General features: G+C 41.0%; 1 protein-coding gene across 14 annotated transcripts in view; it reads right to left on the reverse strand.

Moving 5' to 3' along the window:
- Positions 1-20,933, reverse strand: part of LOC117505291 (adhesion G protein-coupled receptor L3-like) — a 397,273-nt gene extending 376,340 nt beyond the window's left edge. For all 14 annotated transcript variants that reach the window (XM_034164911.1, XM_034164909.1, XM_034164919.1 and 11 more), the window contains exon 1: positions 20,724-20,933. In XM_034164911.1, coding sequence (XP_034020802.1) covers positions 20,724-20,778 — 55 coding nt within the window. In that variant the 5' untranslated portion in view covers positions 20,779-20,933. The remainder of the gene's footprint in view (positions 1-20,723) is intronic.
- Between the last annotated feature and the right edge of the window lie 282 nt (positions 20,934-21,215).

Raw genomic sequence — 21,215 nt, forward strand, 5'->3', positions numbered from 1 at the left:
AGTCTCTGAGCCATTCCTAAACAATGAAAAAAACGACGAGAGGGTGGGCGACTCCTCACTCAAAGACTGCCCACAGGCGAATGACGTAACCGACAGGTGTGAAAAAACTCTTGCATGCCCACGAGGGTTCAAGCATGTCTGATGTAATCACACGTGATTCAAATCCATATGGTTTTTGAAAAAAATAATAAGGTTGGATACTTTTCTAACAGACCTCGTGTATATATATATATATATATATATATATATATATATATATATATATATATATATGGGTGATTCTTTAACTACAGGCACTATTGGCCTTGTAAATGTAATTTCCACCACACCATTGCCTTACAATATAAAGCGCCTTGGGGCAACTGTTTGTTGTGATTTGGCACTATATACATGTGCTCTGATGTCACTGTTTATCTCCATAGAAACTACCCAAACAATCTTTCATACAAACTGTTTAAAGGGACATTACAGTGTTGTGGTGGAAATTACAGCAATAGTGTGGGACAACTACATTTTGTTTAAAAAATCACAACAGTTGTATGACATTGAATACCCCAATTACGTTTTGATTATTTTACTGATATTTTATTCAGAGCTATTTTAAAACATTAGAAAAAATGTTTCTTTACCATTCATTTTTATCATTGAAGATCAAAAGTGTGGGTGTGGGACAAGCACAAAACGGCAATATTTGCATATAATGATGCTGAAAAAAGGTGAAAAAGTCATCACAGACTACTAGAAGAAATTTCTTACACTTTCATTGCAAAGATAACTATAAAAGTGTGAAATTTCCCCTTTTTTCTGTTTTTCATACAACATGATTAAAGGACATAAGTGCCCGTAGTCTAAGAATCACCCATATATATATATATATATATATATATATATATATATATATATATATATATATATCCTGGTAGTCAGGAGGTTAAGACTGGCACAAGGAGAGGGACAAAAAAAAAACCACACACACACACACTACGAACATTTTTCTGCATTTCCCGTTTGGTGCATTATGAATGTGCCTCCAATGTTCCCATGTTTAGTGATTCTACATATTTTAATATCTGTTTTTCAGACACCTGCTCAGCTATAAATACTCCATAATATGATTCATTTAAGCGTGCCCACCCCATGAGGACAAGTACCATAACTGGGAATTGAGTGTTCCTGGAACAGGAAGAGAATAATTCAATTTTAATTTCAATTTCTATTTATTTTCATTTAAATAGCACCAAATCACAACAGAGTTGCCTCAAAGCGCTTCACACAGGCAAGGTCCAACCTTACCAACTCCCAGAGCAACAGTGTTAAGGAAAAACTCCCTCTGAGTAAGAAACCTCAAGCAGACCAGACTCAAAGGGGTGACCCCCTGCTTGGGCCATGCAACAGACAAATTACAGAACAATTCACGGACAAATATACAAGAAATGCTATTGGCACACAGGACAGGAGGATTGCCAACACGAATACAACTCCCATCTCTGGATGGAGCTGCACTTTAAACAAAGAGAAAAAAACGGAATCACGCATCAGAAAGACAAAAAATACAGTATAATTTGCCAGCATTAAACAACAAGAAAAACAGGTGGTCGCCGGCCACTAGCCCTAAACTTCACTAAAAGACCCAGAGTTTAGGTAAAGTTGAGGCCGCAGCCCGCTCCAATGACTAATAAATTAATTAAAAGAGTAAAAAGCGCAAAACAAAGCTGCACCAGTATGCTAGCCATATGAAAGGGAAAATAAGTGCATCTTAAGTCTGGACTTGAAAATCTCCACAGAATCTGACTTTTATTGACGCAAGGAGATCATTCCACAGAACAGGGCACGATGAGAGAAAGCTCTATGACCTGCAGACTTCTTATTCACCTTAGGGACACAAAGTAGTCCTGCACCCTGAGAATGTAAAGCCCGGGCCGGTACGTAAGGTTTAATTAGGTCAGCTAGGTAGGGAGGTGCCAGTCCATGAATAATTTTATAGGTTAGTAGCAGAACCTTAAAATCTGATCTCACTGGGACAGGAAGCCAGTGAAGGGATGCCAAAATGGGTGTAATGTGGTTGTACTTTCTGCTTCGTGTTAAAGGTCTGGCTGCAGCATAGTGAACCAATTGGAGACCCCTAATGCTAGACTGCGGTAAACCAGAAAATAGAACATTGCAGCAGTCCAATCTCGAAGAGATAAATGCATGGATCAGGGTCTCAGCATCAGCCATAGACAGGATGGGACGAATCTTCGCTATATTTTGCAGGTGGAAGAAAGCAGTCCTAGTAATATTTCTAATGTGGAGGCCAAAGGACAACGAAGGATCACAAATTACCCCAAGGTTCCTCACTTTGTCAGTGTGATGTATGACACCCGAGGCGAGGCTGAGCGTTAACTGGTCAAATTGATGCCGATGTCTCTTCTTGAAGAGAAGAACATTTGTGTTGTCTTTTGGCTTCCTGCAGTTGTTCTGGGTCAAATACTAATCGGGATGATCAAAGATGCAGGATTCAATGAGAACCATAAAGTAGTGTTTTCAAAAATTAATTTCTTGGGGTGCAACAATGGGAAAGTTATGCTATGCTACTAATGTGATGCTATGTATGCTACACTAACAGGCCAAAAACAACTAGTTTCTTCTTTTGGCTTTCTTCTATTCTATGCTTTCTGCTACTCTATGTAGCATTGCCCCCAGTGGTGAACAACACACAAGGAGAGGCAATGGCAATGTGCTGCACCACAGTAGTAAAAACTTGAAAAAGGTCTCTGGTTTTTCCTTCAATCTGTATTTGATGCCACTTGTGACTTAATGTAATTTTCACAGAAAATTAAAGTCTACGTGGAATAAAGAGGTGTATCGTTTTGCATTGTTTTATACCGATTATAAATACTTCATAATAGAAAGTATTGTAGCCCAAACATCTACATTTGTATTGGATCATTTTATAATTTGAGAAGAATAGACTATGTTCTACTGCACATATGTTAAATTAAGTTCAACCAACAGTTTTTAAAGGGTTTGACACCATTGCAAAACAAATTTAATGAATAACAAATCTAATAGTCTGATAGATGGATCCTAATGAAAGGAGCTGACAGTACAGAACACATTCACATTTTTGCTATACTTTAAAAACACTTTCTTTTTCTACAGTGGTTACATGATGTGATTTTAACACTCTGGTGTTCAAATCCAGAGATAGGAGCTCAAATGGCAAAAGTAAAAGAAAATGCCTTGGAAACTCATGTAACTACCAAAATTCCTGGGCTTTGGTTGGGATAATTTGGAGCTACCTTCTTCAGTAATTGGAGATTCTTAGAAAAAAAGTCCTTTGTGAGTCTCCCAAGTCTGGAGTACTGGGATTTCCCAACAAAAGGACCTACGTTCCATATGGCCAGCTCCTGTGCTTAATGTCCATCTGCCAGACAGACAGCGACCATTTCAACAAAAATAAATAAATATAATTATTCACCTAATCCACATGCAGACAATAATTCTCCAACATGAGATTCAGAATCATTTAATGGCTAGAATTTTCAACATCACACATCAATGCTTGGCGATTACTGTGTGTGAACATGGAGACAAGAGTTCAAGTGTTGTGTTCAATCACAGCAATCAAGTACAAGCAAGTCCAGATGGAAATGGCAACAAAAGCAAAAACAGCTTTGGACATTTAAAAAAATATATGGTCATTAAAGACAATAACTGAGGTCACAAAATTTCCTGCCTTCCATATATCAGATAGCACGCGTGCCTCAAGGTAATAAATGGTTCACAAGGAGATTGCACAAAATTCCGTCACGTTCTCTTCATCACTCCCTTAAATATATGACCAAGGGGTACTTCATCCATTTTTTGTGGGAAGGAAACTAGATTATGTCTAAACTGATGATCCCCTCTCATAGCTGACAGCTGTGGTGTCAGTCTGAGGCCAAGTCGTGACCCTCGGAGCCTCCATAACGCACATCTGCACAGGATACCGTCGGGGGGGGGGGGGGGGGGGGGGGGGCAGCAAAGGAGATTTGTGCTCTATTGCGTGGGAGGGTCAGACCGAGAGAAGATAAAAGGGAAGGAGTGTGTATGTGTGTGCGTGCGGCACATAAAATACTTAACCAGCATTGAATTTTCCATGCTGGGTCGTCCAGTCCAACTGCAAACTGCTTTGACTCTGGCTTCTTTCCAAATGAAGAGGTGGGGGGGGGGGGCAAGCTGAAGAGCTACCATTACCCTTTCACAATCCATCCCCAGATCTCGTTCCTTTTATTTTAATGAGAGCACAATTAATAAGGAAATGTAAAGACTTCCCAAAGAAGGCCGGTTGCCCCACAGTAGAACCTTTCTTTTGTCAATGGCTGTATTCAATTCCCTTGCAGGGTTTCCAGTATCCAGCTCCCCACATCCCCCACTACCCCACTCCCTCTTATCCCCAAGGTCTCATGGGCTAATCTGTGCCATAGGAGCACTTGATCCCCTCACCCTTTGCTCCAAATGTAGACTTCACAATACCTGATATTGATTGGCTGATGTGAAGTCACTGGCTCCTGTGCACGCTTGGTTTAGCGAGTGACACATTTAAGAGGACAGAGAAATAAAGTTGACTGAAGACCAGGGTCACGGAACATCTTGCTTATAATTGGCTTGCTGTGTTGAACATGAGGCAAAAGTTATTAGATCTTTGTCAGTGGTTCTAAATGGGAAACCATGTAATTCGATATGACATAAAAGTGTGATGTTGGAGAAAAAAAGAGTAAAGAGACAGTCTGACGATGACTCTAAGGGCATATTACTGGATGTTTTGGCTTCTTTTTGGGTGTTCCAACTCAATCGGGCAAATTTTCAGATGGTACTTTCCTTTTTATGGTAATTTTACGGTAATTTCCCTTCATGATGTTATACCCAAACTTGACAGATGGACATTCACCTGTATTCCTTTGCTGAATTACTAGTCCAGTATGGAAAACCCAACATTTTTGGTCATTTTACTATTTTTGACTTCTGATCAAATTCTCCATTAGAACTACAACAACCTTGTGCCTTGTAAATGTACTTTTATGTTATTAGATATATTATTAATTTGTTGGTCTTCAATAGGCCGGTGTTCTGTCCAGGGTGTACCTTGCCTCAAACCCCCACCCCCATGACCCTTAATTGGACTAAGTGGGTATAGAAAATGGGTGGATGGATTCATTTGTTGATTGTTTCATAAGTTATGCAATTATAGTACAAGATGTTTAGATTTTAAGGTCATGGTCAGAGATCAGTGCTTGCCCTATGAACTCAAAAGCTGCCATGTGATCTTTGTCAATATTTTTTGTGGATTTTAAATTTACGTTGGAGGACAACTAAACATATACATCATGAAATACATCACACAGTAGGGCTGTTGCATACCTTACATGCTGTGTAGGGGTGCTTTTTGACTATGTATGACTTCATATATGACATATGACTTCTGTGCGGCATCATTCTGAGGTCATTCATGCCAATCAGTCACTGATTAGTTGTTGATCCCTATGTGATTCAGATCATTCATCTGGGCTTCTTGGTTGTTGAGCTATACCAAAAAGGTGTTTTGGGGACCATGTTTTCTTTGACCTTTGACCAAACTATTCTAAATTCTAATCATCTCGAGCTATCTGTCCAAGTAACATTCTCACAGAGTTCGAAGGAAATCCACGCAGCCATTTTTGCGATACAAGGCGCAAATCAGAAGTTTAGAACCTGATCCATACAAAGTAGGGCATGGTTCTCCATCTTTTGCATTCTGAGGAACCAACATGTTTCAAGAACATTAGAAGTTTTGACTCACTGTGTGCAATGTTGCGAAATGTTGGATTCTCAGAATGCAAAAGATGAACAATTATGTGCTACTTTTTTAGGGTCAGGTTCTAAACGTCTGATTGCCCCTTGTATCTCAAAAATGGCTGCATGGATTTCCTTCAAACTCTGTGAGAATGTTACTTGGACAGCTATGTAGAGGTGATTAGAATTTAGAATAGTTTGGTCAAAGGTCAAGGAAAACATGGTCCCCAAAAGATGAACAACCATGTGCTACTTTTTCAGGGTCAGGTTCTAAACTTCTGATTTGCCCCTTGTATCTCAAAAATGGCTGCATGGATTTCCTTCAAACTCTGTGAGAATGTTACTTGGACAGCTATGTAGAGGTGATTAGAATTTAGAATAGTTTGGTCAAAGGTCACGGAAAACATGATTCCCAAAAGATGAACAACCATGCGCTACTTTTTCAGGGTCAGGCTCAAAACCTCTCAATCACCCCTCATGTTTTGTCCACAGACACGCATACAAACGCCAGTGAAAGCAATCCCCTGCTTTTGCCACTTTGCCATCATACAGGGTAAAAATTAAAGCAAAATCAAATGACCCCAAATGGGAAGCAGTCCTGAACTGGCTATAATACAGTACATTAACCACTCTGAGCATTAGCATCACCAAACATAGCAGCACCAATATGTCAAATTTTGGATCTCTATTTCAGTCCCTTTTCTAGCAAAAATCCCAAAAATGACACAAGCTTTATCTCAGGCAATACAAGTCTCCAGTGTCTGACAGAATATTAGTCCACTTTAGGAGAGTGCTCTGACTTCCACCCCACCAGATGCCACCTGCTTTTATGAAACGGTGATTAAACTATGAAGCCTTAAACTTAATGTCGACTCCATTCAGCTCCAGATACTACTGCCAATGCTGCTTTGGATGAAACCTAAATTGGGCTTCGTTGAGTTCTATTCACACTCTGGAGGTTGGAGGTAAACTGGGAGCCATATTACGATGGGATGTTTGTCAAATGTGACCATTCATGTCACAGAAAGTGGGTTACTTCTATTTCAGTTTCCGTTTCTGGCTGAAATGTGTTTGGCAAGGTTTCGTAGTGTGGTAAGTGTGATGATACTTGAATTGATAGGTTAAAGTGAAGTTCATAGCCAATTGACAAATGTACATTTTCAAAAAAACAGGTGGTAATGTACAAATCCTTTCGCCTTTTGTAGTTCAATTATGTCTTCTTGCACAAACATGAGCCACCTCCGAGTCATCAAATACGAGGCCCCAGTATTTACCTTGGTTTTAATTATAGCTAATCGAAATACGCCCCCAATCCACAAATAAAAGCAGAGTTCTAATTGTTTTGTGACTCTAATTCTGCCTGTGCATAAAACCGTCCAACGTACAATCTGCCATCGTGTTCCGACAACAATGTACCGTGCTGACTTTTTCATTAACAGAAAGTGCCGGTCCAACTTTTTTGCTGTTGTGTGGGTGACTTATGGAAGCTGAAGTCATTCGTCTGGCTCGGCGTGCTTACACCGAAATGAGATCTATGTGTAGCAGAATCACCAAACGATGTCAAAAAACTTCAACCTGATCAATAGTCTCACGAAAGCAGAAAACAAAGACAGTGAGATATCAGGTATAATCAAATCCAGACACATCGCTCAGTATGGGGGTTTAGACCGAACCACATCAAAACGTTCCGCACATACCTCAACCCAAAACTGGACAGTACGTGCATCACAAATACCAACAAATACAGTTGAGGCTCAATCTGTTGGACGATCAAGCGAATGCTCCTCTACCAATCCAAATAGAGTTAAATAGAGTGAAATCAGCTCTACCGTCTTGTCTAATCACATTTTTCAACTCCAATAAGAGCCATTCACAGCATGATAGAGTTGATTTTTACCCTGTGATAGAGTACATTTAAATCTATTTGGACTGGGACCAAATGTTATCCTGGCAGAGTTTATTTTACTCCGTAAAATTGCCTTCAAGACAAAACAATTCACAAAATTTTATACATTATAGCAATAAATAAAGCCAAGGTGATTTTTGAGATTCTGCAGGAAATTTAGAAAATGATGCATTTTCAGTTTTCCAATTGATTGATGCGTTTCTTCAAAAGATATCTTTTGCACTTTATGGCCACCACATGTGAACTACAAAGGCTTGAGCACAAACTAGCTCCTCATGCACACACATTAAACTGTGTGTGTCGTCATTATATGCAACAGGTTTTGCAATCATTTTACAGACAAAAAAAACCATCAGTCTACTTTTCTTAAATTGAGAAAAATGCCATTTAAAATGGGAATTTAACAGACAACACATTAGAAAATGCACAGATTCCATCAATAAAATGAAAATGGTATGTTCAAATGCTTTATTATGTTCCCTGTTTTTTTTTTGTTTTTTTTAAAGCAGTCAAGTAAGTGCAAACATTTGTGGTTTGCATCTGTATTCTTCATAATAAAAGCAAATATTTTAGTTTAGCATTGTCTAAAATGTTTGGTTTTCTCAATGTACTTTCAGAAATAATGTATTTCCAATCTTCTATTTTATTGATGTGTTTCTTTCAATGTTGTGATTTGCACTTCAGTACCACCATACTGAGGTAACAAAAAGCACAAATATCACAATGATATCGCTCAGGGTATAAAGATTAAAACTGTGTCTTGACAGAAGCCCTGAATGGGGGTGTTTGTCAACTGGATAGTGGCTTTAAGAACATCAGATGTCACTTTAACAAGTGGCACAATGTCCGAGAAAGTGACAAGATGTCTAGCAGGTGTGACGTGAACTCCTGGATACCTTGTCTTTGAGTTGCTGAGACAAAACATCAATAACTGCACAGTTAACAGCCAATCAGCTTGCTCATGTGATAAGCTTTCTTTTGTATTGCACTTTTTAAAGCATGTGCAAATTGAATTGGACTCTTATTTTACAACAATTTACATTATAATGCCAAGAAAAAAAAAGGATTTTACAATCAATCCATTTTTTTTAGTTTTTCTTCAGTTGTCTTGAAGTGAAAATACAACAAAATTCAAAATGAAAGGCGACAGAGGACCAATGCGTATCCTGCGCATTCTACACATTTCTATATAAATGAACAAGTAAATTTTGATATGTCGGTCTTCACCTTTTTGACTATGTATGACTTAAGTGTGACTTCATTTTGAAGTCATCTGTAGCAATTTGTTACAAATGCTTGTTGCTCAATATATGCATTACATCATCCTTCTGGTTGTTTTGATTGATGAGATATACAAAAAAAAGTGTTTTTCAGCCCATGTTTTCCTTAATCTTTAACCAAACTACTCCAAAATCTAATCACACCAAGGTATCAATTTCAGTAATATTTCCACCAAGTATGAAGGAAATCTATCAAGCCGTTTTTGAGTTATCTTGTCCAAAGACATACAAACACACATGCCACTGAAAACAAGACCTTGCTTTTACTGTGTTGCCAGTGTGTGCAGGCTTAAATAAAGTATCATGAAGTCATGATTTTTGAAATGTTTTTAGTTTTGTTGATGTGTTTTGCACTCCAGGGCTACAATTAGAGTCTGACAGACTGGTAGATAAGAAAGATATGAATCTGGCTCCTATCTAAGCATTCATGCAGGCACATTAAAAATCTATTTCAATATTAATGAGTGCTATTAGCAACCCATGGTTTATAAGGGAAAACTCTAATCCAAATAATTAGGAAAAGCACACAGTATGGCCCTGAGGCGTGGATTGTAATCATGTGCTGCTGCAGTAACAATTTATCATTCCATTGGCAGGGACAGGCCGCCTTGCCATGCATCACTCACGCCGTCATCAAAGCCTCGCGGTGGAGCGCGGAGACAAAGCCGAAAGATTTGCATATACAGCACGGTACAGTGTCGAACACTGAAGCATGTAACAATCAGCCGTGTCTTTCGCAGCACCGTGCCACCGTACCATCACAACGCAAATGTGTCATCACATCTGCAGACTGATGAGATTCACACACGAGGCTCCACAAGGAAAAAAATAAAGCAATTAATTTCAGCAATTAAATTCAGCACTGCGCGTAGGTCGCTGTATAGTCTCCGTTTGCCCTTCCAGATCCTCCGGCACTGCCCACGCCCCAAATTAGTGCCAGACCCCTGCTGTGGTGCAGCGTGGGAAGCCCAGTGGTTGTGCACGCCCACCTTCTTACCTTCTTGCACCCTGTGTGCTCTCTCAATTTCACTCTCTCTCTTTCTCTCTGGCCTGCCAGACGCCACAGATGCGCGCACGTGTATGGTGCGCACATTACCCTGCCTAATGCTAACTAACATCCACTGCCACTTGACCTCGCTGTCAATATCCGTCCTCATTAAGCACCATTCAGCCAGCCGCGAGCCTGCTTTAAACGCCATCATTCAGCGCTTACCAAATTATGCAACGAGGCTGAGTAGACAAGGATTTAATTCATTTATTTAGGAGCTGTATACAGGTCCCGGTACGGACACCTATAAAACACGCGGCTGCATTTAACCCCGCTCTGTCATTCATTTCTGTTGGGTTGCACGTTCTGACAACAATTTGGCACCGTGGACAGAAAGGCAGCTTCTTGATTTGCCATATCAAGCACTTATTGATTTTTCACTCATTATGGAAAGACATAAAAAAGAGAAGAAGGATTTTTGCCTTCCGTGCCAAGCGCGACACAAAACATACCCGGCGGATAACACGGCAGTGACAACTAACAGGAATATCCAATTATAAATAATAATATTGCCAGCGTGAATGCACCATCAAAGTGTGACTATCTGAGACAAGAAGCAAAATTATTTGCATTTAGAAGAGAGTTGAAGAATGAGCTGGATGACAAAAGCGGAAGCCACCCTGTGGGTTGGGATAAAAATGCCACCCACCCCAGAACTGCAACACTTATCTGTTGTCACAAAAGTCTTGTGTGGCTTATTGGAAATCTATTTCTCACTAGAAAGAGAGAGAAAAATTTAAGACACTAAATCCAAGGCTGTGTTTAATAAGATCATCAAAACATTTTAAAAGCCATCAAACTTATATAACTGGTAACAAAACTATATAAACTGTAGTTTTCACAACTTTGAGCTGCCTTTTGGTGCTAAAAAGACAAGAAGAGGTTGGCTCCAAGTCATATTCACCACTATTTGAAACTGGAACTGAATTATTTGGTAACTAGCCAATTACCCGCCCCAGAAATGGAAACGTCCTCTTCACCAACAAAGCTATCACCTCCCACCTATCCCGGATTCCAGAGAACTGTTAGGGAGTGACTAAAGCTGCCTCAAGAAGAGACACCTTCTATTTCTATTTCTACTACTGCTACCACTGTTGAAGAGGTAAAAGGTTCAAAGAAAACAGAATAGAAAAGTATGACACCAACCTTTTAGCATGATTGTCGATGATGATGCAGCGCACAAAGTGTCTCTTCCCTTTACTACGACTACTTCTTCTTCTTCACCCGTTAGGGGGCACCACAGCAGATCAGTCATTTCCATCTCACCCTGTCCTCTGCATCTTCCTCTGTCCCACCAACCACCTGCATGTCCTCCCTCAGCACATCCATGAACCTCCTCTTTGGCCTCCCTCTCCTCCTGCCTGGTATATAGCTCCATCCTCAGCATCCTTCTCCGTATATACCCTCCTCTGCACATGTCCAAACCATCTCAATCTCACCGCTTTGACTTTGTCTCCAAACTGTCCCACCTGAGCTGCCCTGAGCTCTGTTGGGTTCATTCCTAATCCTGTCCATCCTCATCACTCACAACGACAATCACAACATCTTCAGCTCTGCTACCTCCATCTCTGCTTCCTGTCGTGTTGTTAGTGCCACAGTCTCAAAGCCGTACAACATAGCTGGTCTCACGACTGCCTTGTAAATTTTCCCCTTCACTTATCGGTTCATCGGTCACAAATCACTCCTGCCACCTTTCTCCTCCCTGCTTGCACTCTCTTCTTCACCTCTCTACCACACTCTCCATTACTTTGGACAGTTGACCCCAAGTATTTCAACTGTATAAAAAACCCACTGGAGTCCCTCTTATTCACACAAATGCACTCAGTCTTGTGCCTACTGACTTTCATTCCCCTTATCTCTACAGCATATCTCCACATTTCCAGGCTAGACTCAACCTGCTCTCTACTCTTACGACAGGTCATCTGAAAACATCATAGTCCATGGAGACTCCTGTCTGATCTCATCCGTCAACCTGTTCATCACCACTGTGAACAAGAAAGGACTCAGAGATCCTTGGTGTAATCCCACTTCCACCTTGAATGAGCCTGTCATTCCTACTGCGCATCTCACCGCTGTCACACTATTGCTATACATGTCCTGCACTACCGTAACATACTTTTCTGCCACACCAAACTTCTTCATACAATACCACAACTCTTCTCTTGGCACCCTGTCATAAGCGTTCTCTAAATCCAGAAACACACAATGTAACTACTCCTAGCCTTTTCTATACTTCATTAGTATTCTCAGAGCAAACATTGCATCTGTAGTGCTCTTTCTCAGTATGAAAGCATATTGTTGCACACAGATCTTCACGCATTTTCTAAGCCTAGCTTCTACTGCTCTTTCCCACAACTTCATGCTGTGGCTGATCAACTTTATGCCTTTGTAGTTACTCAAGCTCTGCACATCACCTTTGTTCTTAAAATTGGAACCAGCACATTCTGTCTCCACTCCTCAGGCATCCTCTCACTTTCCAAGATTTTACTAAACTATCTGGTTAGAAACTCCAGCTTGTACAGCTCACAATATGCCTTTTCCTTAGCTTTTTTGCCACTTGTCTTTTCACTTTACACAGCATCTCCTTGTACTTGAGTCTACTTTCTGCATGTCTCCGACTATCCCAATTCTTTTTCACCAACCTCTTTCTCCTTGTGCTTCCCTGGATATCCTGATTCCACCACCAAGTCTCTTTGTCTTCCTTCCACCGACCAGGTGTTACATCCAGTACCTTCCCAGCTGTCTCCCTCACCACATCTGCAATACTTTTCCAGTTGTCCAAAATTGCTTCCTCTCCATCCAGTGCCTTTACTGCTACTATTCTTTACTGCTACTACTACTACTACTACCACGAAAGTGCTCTATTGTTTATGTCACTCCCCAATGATGAATTTTTATGTAATCTTCCTTTCAAAATTACAGAAAAAAACTTAAGTATCTTGTGGTAGTTTTACCAAACAACCCTAGGTTAATCTTCAAACTGAATTTTCTTGAAGAACTGGATAAGTTGAAAGGGGATATCGATTAATGGCGCACCCTTCCTCTTTCTATGGTGGGTCACCATCGCATAAATGTTATCAAAATGATATCATTGCTGAGATTTCTCATGCCTTTTATTTTGAGTTTCAAAGCCTATAGGATATAAAAAAAATCACTTACACAAACCAAAAGACATAGGAGAATTTGGACTACCTTGCTTCCAACATTATTACTGGCTGCAAATCTAAGGGCTCTTGTGTACTGGCAGGAAGGCTACAACTTGGAAGTTTCAGTGGATACTACTGCTTGGGTCGCAATTGAAAAGAAAGATACCATAAATAGTCTGCTGCCAGCACTCCTTTTCTCAACACCCACCCTGCCTGCAGGCACAAAAAGATGAACAACTGGATAGTTTCGAACGGTCTCAAAATCTGGTTACAAATTATGAAGTACTGTAAGTTGTCAGGTACCTCTATTCATCGTAATCATGCATTTCTTCCATCCTTTTTGGATGCAGCTTTTGACAGCTGGAGGTTAAAAAGCATTGTCACTTTAAAAGATAGGTACATTAATAAAAAATTTGCCTCCTTTGCCCAGCTAAAAGACAAGTTCTCCCTGCCATCAACACACTCCTTTAAATATTTACAAATCAGGAATTTTTGGCCGCCAATGTTTGCCTAATTGTGAGAATCTCCCTAAGGGAAAAGGGTTTACTCACTCATACTGGGACCGCCTGACTCTAAGGTTTTGATTTCAAGCTTTGTCAAAATATTTCATGAACACATTAACTTTAGTATGCAATCTTTGAGAGCAGCCTGGGAGAAAGAGCTGGGACTGCAGATTGATGAGAATGCTGTTTGGGAAGAAAGCCACAGCAGAAATCGCTCCTGTTCCATTAATGCTAGATATCAGTTCATTCAATTTAAGGTGATACACAGGCTACATTACTCAAAACTTAAATACAATTTATCCTACAATTTCCTCCTTGTGTGATCGGTACAGATCTGCTGAGGGCTCTCTAGCCCACCTTTGTTGGATTTGCCCAAAAGTGCATAATTTCTGGTCAGATCAGTTTTGGGAGTATGCACTGGTGTTGCGCGTTGGGCCAAACACCACACCATCAAAGTGCCTTCAGTCCTGAGTGGCAACCACACAGGGAGACAACCACTTCATCACCAAGTCTCAAAAGGCTGCATCTATCTGCTGTAGCCAGGTGAAACATGGATGTGTCCTGGTCCTTCACCACAGATAAACAGACCACATGGCCCAAATGGTGGGGTTGACCATTCCTCACAATCCAAGTGGTACATCTCTTCTGAGTCTCTCAAGCAACCATTTGTTTGACACTAAGTTATTCCATCAAAACCCAAAGATACTGCAAAGTATGGAGTATCCATACTTTGTACCAAATGCATCTCGTCACCTTAGGTCAGTGGTTAGTGTCCAAGTCTCACAAGCACACTGTAAGACAGAAAGTACCAGGAACCTTAAAACGTGAATGTTCTTTCTCCTATAAGATATGGACACCACCCGACACCTCTGTCCAGGGACTTCAGGAATCCACGAGGTCTTCCCAGGAGTCTCTTGATCTTGGATATAGTACTAATTACTGAGTCAAGGAAGTAAACTGAAACCCTGGATCTTAGTCTTGATACTGAACAACTGCAAAGGCAGACTGCAACCAGGGAAGCTGCTGATTAGACAAAGATCACAGCATCATTCAAAAGTCAAGTTCTTCACACACAAAGCATGTGTTATGGATAAAACATTTGAACATTTGTATGCTTTTGATTTGGTTGAAGCGACTACTGTTTTTTTTTTTGTTTTTTTTTTAAATATATGTGGACATTTTAATCTCCAGTTTAAATAATCCAGTTCCTTTTTTCCACGAATAATAAGTGCAAAAAGCAGCTTCATGAAATATTTCAGAGAAACAAAATCAGTAAATGTAAGTAAGTCTGTTTTTAAAGTCTAAAAGGAATAATACATGGCAAAAAGTTCTTTTCTCAACAAAGCTGAAAATGCGCAAAGACCACTGAGACCGAGCTCTGAGCTCAATTAACTTTGATTCTCAGACATATGTATCTGTAGGTGTATTTCTTCAAAGCAGCAGTGTTTCATTTCTGAACATTAATGGCACTGACCATGACCCATGTTCCAACTGCTGGAACTTGAAGATCAGATGCTTAGACTCGGCCGTTTTGATGTGGGGAGAACAACGGTGGAAAATTGTAATTTTCCTTCCACACGTGAAATGAAAAAAAAACGTTTGCTTCCTAACACAGTGCTAGTGGGTGGGCCAGATAGGTCAGCCCTGCCCTATGACAGTGTATTGCCTGTCAAATGTCATCATGAAGATTTCCCTGCACATAAACTGTTAATGCAGTTTTGCATAAGTCATAATTATATAACATGTTTTGGTTTTAAGAGCCTTTAAATTACATTTAAAGGACTGTTTAAATAAACACATCAGTGGTTACTCATGTTCTGACAAACCACCTCCTCTAGCTGGTAGTAACATTTTGACCTGAGATGGCTGGATAATTTGGACACGGGACACTTGATACACAATGGCACTCAAAAACGTGGATGAATTTGAAACTTTAGCAATGAGTTGAAAGGGGAATGTTACCAATAAAGATCACAACTTATTGAAATCATCATCAGTGAGCACCATCATAAGCAGCCTGTTGGAACAATCAACATTCCAGTTCCATCATAAGTTGGAATTCCCAAATGGGAAAGACATCCAAACCCAAGGAAAATGCATTCTTGGTTCCACACACCACCAGAATTAGGAACACCTCCAAAATTCTGAGTGTAGAGAGCTAAAAAAACATGGAGGCCACCCAAGAGAACTCATGGAAGAGGACCGATGGCATCTTAATTGACTGCTTGGTTTGTAGTGCGGCTTAGGCAATCATTCTACGCAACATCAAACAGGTTATCCAGTATTAGCAGCAGCAGTTGATACACAACACATTATGCGGTATTTTATGCTGTAGCACAGGGGTGCCCAAGTTCGGTCCTCGAGATCTACTTTCCTGACACTCTTAGTTGTCTCCCAGCTCCAACACACCTGAATCCAATGAAAGACTCGTTAGAAGGCTTTTAATGAGCCTTTCATGGATTCAGGTGTGTTGGAACAGGGAGACAACTAAAAGTGTCAGGAAAGTAGATCTTGAGGACCGAACTTGGGCACCCCTGCCGTAGCATCATCTTCACAGACACCCGTTGGACAACACTGTGTCCACGATTCATTCCTTAAACAACAGTAAAAAAATATACCTTCCACAACCCTTGATACTCAGACAACCATCTGGGATTCTGAACACTGGGTATGTGGGGTTTGGACAAGTTGTCAAGTTGGAATTCTGACTTTAGGTGGTGTTCTTGGTGGGTGTAACTGGGAAAATATGACAACTGGAACACACCACAACTTGTCAAGCAATATACAAGATCTCAACTTTGAAGTGGATTTTCTTGGACTAGAGAAGAAGCATGATACAGCCAATTGAGATCTATGTGTTCAGTGTTAACTGACAAATTTAATGGCTTGTACAGTGACAGTAAAGGCCCTTCATATTTCAATGCACAATGAATGGAAAATGTTGATTGGTTGCATGTCAATTCAACGACAACGCAACATCTTCAACGGTATATCCTGGTTATTTTATACACATACCCTGTGAAGCACTAAAGGCGTCATAATCTCCAACAAAGAGTCTCTGAATGGGGGTAATTTGCAAATACACTCTTTTTATCGACAAACTTTAACATCTTTTTTGGAGGCATCTGGTGTTCTATATTAGTGTGCTGAAAAAGCAGCATAACCATAATTATCATGTCACTCATCTAAATAGAACAAAGGTATTTTTTTTCTGAATATAATATCGCAGTCAGTCGCACAAATTATTTACAGCTGCACTGAAGTGTCTGGAGAGAGAGAGAGAGAGAAAAAAAAAGCTGTGCCTGCTGAATATACCGCTGGTAAATGAATGACTGACAGCCACCCACTCCAAGGCGCTCTGACTTTCAGTACATCAAGAGGCATCACACAGTCACAACAAAACAGTACATGCCTCAGTAGGCTCTACAAAGAACTTTGTCTTGCTTTGAAATATGACCTAAAATAAATCATTTGTTTCATAAATTAGGCAAATCCAGGGCTGCCTTGGTGGATGGACCCGCTGTTCTTGCACGAGAAGATGAATTAAGTGCAACTGAAGCTAGACTGACGTTGGGCTGTGCGCCGCACCTGTTGTGGTTTTGCACCGCTTACTTTTGCAAAAATGTGGTATACATAACCCTGGGCAGCAGGGGGTGCCTGTGAGTTGCATGGTTGCAGGCGTCAAATCTATACGGAAACGCGTAATGACATTTGGGAGCGTAACGTTTACCTGACGGTTGTGCGAGAGCCATAAAAACACATATGCTGAGCAGATGCGCGAGCCTCACATCTGCCTCGCTTGCACTCATCCTTCATTATGTGCCCGCCTAGAGCCGACAGCGTGATATCTGCTTCCAGGCATGATGTATGCACTCGTATTGGACCATAAAAAAATGTGTCAGACTTCGCGCTGTTAGTCTCTTGGATTGGCCCGTGAGCTGTCATCCGTTATCGCACCGCGCTTCTGATTCCAGGGGGTGGCTTTAAGTGGTTTGAATATAAAAATCCTTCCCTGAGCTTTTACATGCACAGAAACACTTGATTAATGTGCTGCCCAGGCATGGCCAGAGTGCGTGGAGTGCTGCATTTCCATTGTTATTCACTGACACCAGAACAATGTGTTTTACTTCTTTTTCCACCCAGAGACAGCATCTGTGACAGAACTTTTGTCTAATGTTGCTTGACTGAAATAAACCTGCGTGCAAGGCACACCGAATGTTTCACTGCAAGGAAAGTAAATAAATAAAATCACAACGCAGCCAAGCAGTTGTGCCATCACAGATTTCTTTATTTTTTTGTTCCTCTATTCTTTGAAAAGTCCTTTTTTTCTACCCAAACACATGCAAAACATTATACAGCTATGGTCATGTAGCATACACGAGAAGCAGTGCTCACTAGATTTAGATATTCTGGTATGATAGTATGTACGCATGCGTTGTTTTCAATTAAAATTACGTGACACTTTATTATCTCTCCACAAACACCAGCTCCAGTGTCCTGTCTTACACACATATGGTGCATATGAGTTTTGAAGGCCATTTTCTGCCACTTGTCTGGGTCACAGTGGCAGTTGACCAAACAGCTCAATCAACACTTCCCTATCCATAAGTCCTAGAACCCTTCCTGGGGGAATCCCAAGGCATTCCCAAGTCATGTGAGAAATATAATCCCTCCAGCGTGTCTGGGGTCTTTCCAGGGCCTCCTTCCAGTTGGACATGCCTGAAAGACCTCCCTAGAGACACCCAAGGGGAGCATCCTTTCTAGATGCCCGAACCACCTCAGCGGGGTTCCATTTCATGCAAAGAAACAGTGGCTCTACTCAGTCTCTCCCGAATAGTCAAGCTTCACACCCTTTTGTGGATTGATATCCCAGATACCTGATGGAGGAATCTCATTCCCACCGCTTGTATCCATGACTTTGTTCTTTTGGTCATTACCCAAAGCTCATCAAGTGTGATATCACTAAAAAAAACAACAAATCAAGCAGTCAAGAACTAGCAAATCCCATGCTTTGCTCCGAGTACAGTATGCACTGGGTAACCTCATCACCACAACATGTAAAGTCATCTTGTACCTTTTGCCCAGGTGTTAAATTCAGTTAGTTTGGCCCCAAGAAATTTGGAGACAACCTGTCAGTTTGGAAGAATGGATGAAGATCTAGTTAACATCCCCAACAGGTAGTTTGTTCATGCAAGTGGAGAATAAAAAGATAGTCTTAACTAACTTTATGAGTGTAACGGTTTGCAGCTATTAAGCAAAGGAAGCGGAACTAAACTGGAGATGTTTTGTAAAGAAGAATGATCCAAAACACCTTCAACCAGAATCCAGACTCTCACTGGAAGCTAAAGGAAGCATTTCGAGGCTGTTATTTCTGCAAAAGGAGGATCTGCTAAATATTGATGTACGAGGGCTGTCAATAAAGTAACGGTCCTTTTTATTTTTTTCAAAAACTATATGGATTTCATTCATATGTTTTTACGTCAGACATGCTTGAACCCTCGTGCGCATGCGTGAGTTTTTCCACGCCTGTCGGTGACGTCATTCGCCTGTGAGCACTCCTTGTGGGAGGAGTCGTCCAGCCCCTCGTCGGAACTCCTTTGTCTGAGAAGTTGCTGAGAGACTGGCGCGTTGTTTGATCAAAATTTTCTAAACCTGTGAGACACATCGAAGTGGACACGGTTCGAAAATTAAGCTGGTTTTCAGTGAAAATTTTAACGGCTGATGAGAGATTTTGAGGTGATTCTGTCGCTTTAAGGACTTCCCACGGTGCGAGACGTCGCTCAGCGCTCTCAGCCGCCATCGTCAGCCTGTTTCAAGCTGAAACCTCCACATTTCAGGCTCTATTGATCCAGGATGTCGTGAGAGAACAGAGAAGTTAAGAAGAAGTCGGTTTTTCAGCATTTTATCCGGATATTCCACTGTTAAAGGAGATTTTTTTAATGAAAGACGTGCGGACGGATCCGCGCGTCGGGACGCAGCCGACGCAGTGTGGGCGGCACAGGAAAAACACCTCCGTGTTGATAACCATTTGTAAAATCCAGGTGGCTTTTGATGGCTTTCAGTGGAGTGAGTATAGAGAAATTGTTTAACAGGCAGGACATGTTCCAACTTGTCCTTAAGGCTTTCAACAAAGGTGTTTTTCCTGTGGCGGAGCTAAGTTGTCCTTTAAGGAAAACGTACGATGCCGGTGAGGTTTGTTTTCATTCGCACTAGATGGTGAACACATTTATCGCATTTGTCACCATCTTCTGTAGATACAAGTCCACAAAAACAATTCAATTACCTTCAAATCTCCTGTTAATGGTTTTAGTCATATCAATTAACACCTTTATGGGCCATTGCCTCACTCCCAACACTCCCTACATCTAAATCCTACTTGATTGTGACCAACCACCCAGTCCACACACACACAAGCCACCGCGCCGCCGCACCACCACCGCCGACTTCCTTTAATCTGAATTTAAATGACTTCATTTACTTTGCACCCGCAAACAATCCACAGAGGCACAAGGGAAATGCTGTAAAACTCCGCTTGCCAAGAGGTGAGAAAAGGAAAACGGTTGCAAATGAATCTTAAGATCTTCAGGTGATGATTCAAAAATTAGTCCCTTTCTCCTCCTGCAATCTTGTACGCGCACCTCAAGTGGAAGAAGTGTTAACTACTCTTCAGAAACAACTTTCCTTTTTTTTTTTTTTTTTTTTTTTTTTTTAAATCAGCAGGTGAAAGGGTGACGGATCTAAAAATGAAGAATAGGCGAAAGAAAGCAAAAGCTGAGAAAGTTGTAGAGGGAAACTTTGGCGCGAGGTTAAAGGAGTAAAAACTGCAAATTAGTGAGAAGACACTGGATAGACGGTGAAAATGAGCAGACAAAAAAGTCAGAGGCTTTTATCTCACTTGGCTGACAGACGGGCACTTAAGTAGCACGGGTGAAATTCCGATACGGCTTCAAACCCGAGCAAGTCATGAAACGCAAATGTGTAGTCTCTACACACACATCCAACACACGCCACACACACACACACACTGTAAAATGATTCACAATTTACCCAGAGCGGCTGGTGCAAAGAGGCTGGCGAGGACAAGCAGGCGTGCGGTCCACATGGCCTCCTCCTCTTACCGCCCGCTGCCGAAGGTCCTGCTTGAGTTCAGTTCTCAGTCTTTTGCTGGCAGATGCCCAAATGTAGTGCTTCCTTTACGGCACGCTTCCCTCCACCAAGCCACTCTTCTGTGATACCAGGTGATGTCCAATTGACTGTACAAGAAAAAAAAAATGCACATATTACTATCTTAATTCTTTTTTTTTTTTTGTTGTGCAAAAAAAAATTGTATATTGTACATGGAAACACACATCCAAGGGACCTGAGCCATTCAGCCTGTGTAATATACCACATAAAATCATCAGAGGTCTTTCATGTGACACCGATCAGTGTGTTTGATACCTTGGGAATTATTATTGCACACCGTGGTCCTAAACCAGCAGCCAAGGGTTTGGATAAATATATTTCACAGCATAGCATTATTGCTAAATATTCCTAATA

The sequence above is a fragment of the Thalassophryne amazonica genome, chromosome 23, assembly GCF_902500255.1.
Source record: "Thalassophryne amazonica chromosome 23, fThaAma1.1, whole genome shotgun sequence".
Classification (NCBI taxonomy): domain Eukaryota; kingdom Metazoa; phylum Chordata; class Actinopteri; order Batrachoidiformes; family Batrachoididae; genus Thalassophryne; species Thalassophryne amazonica.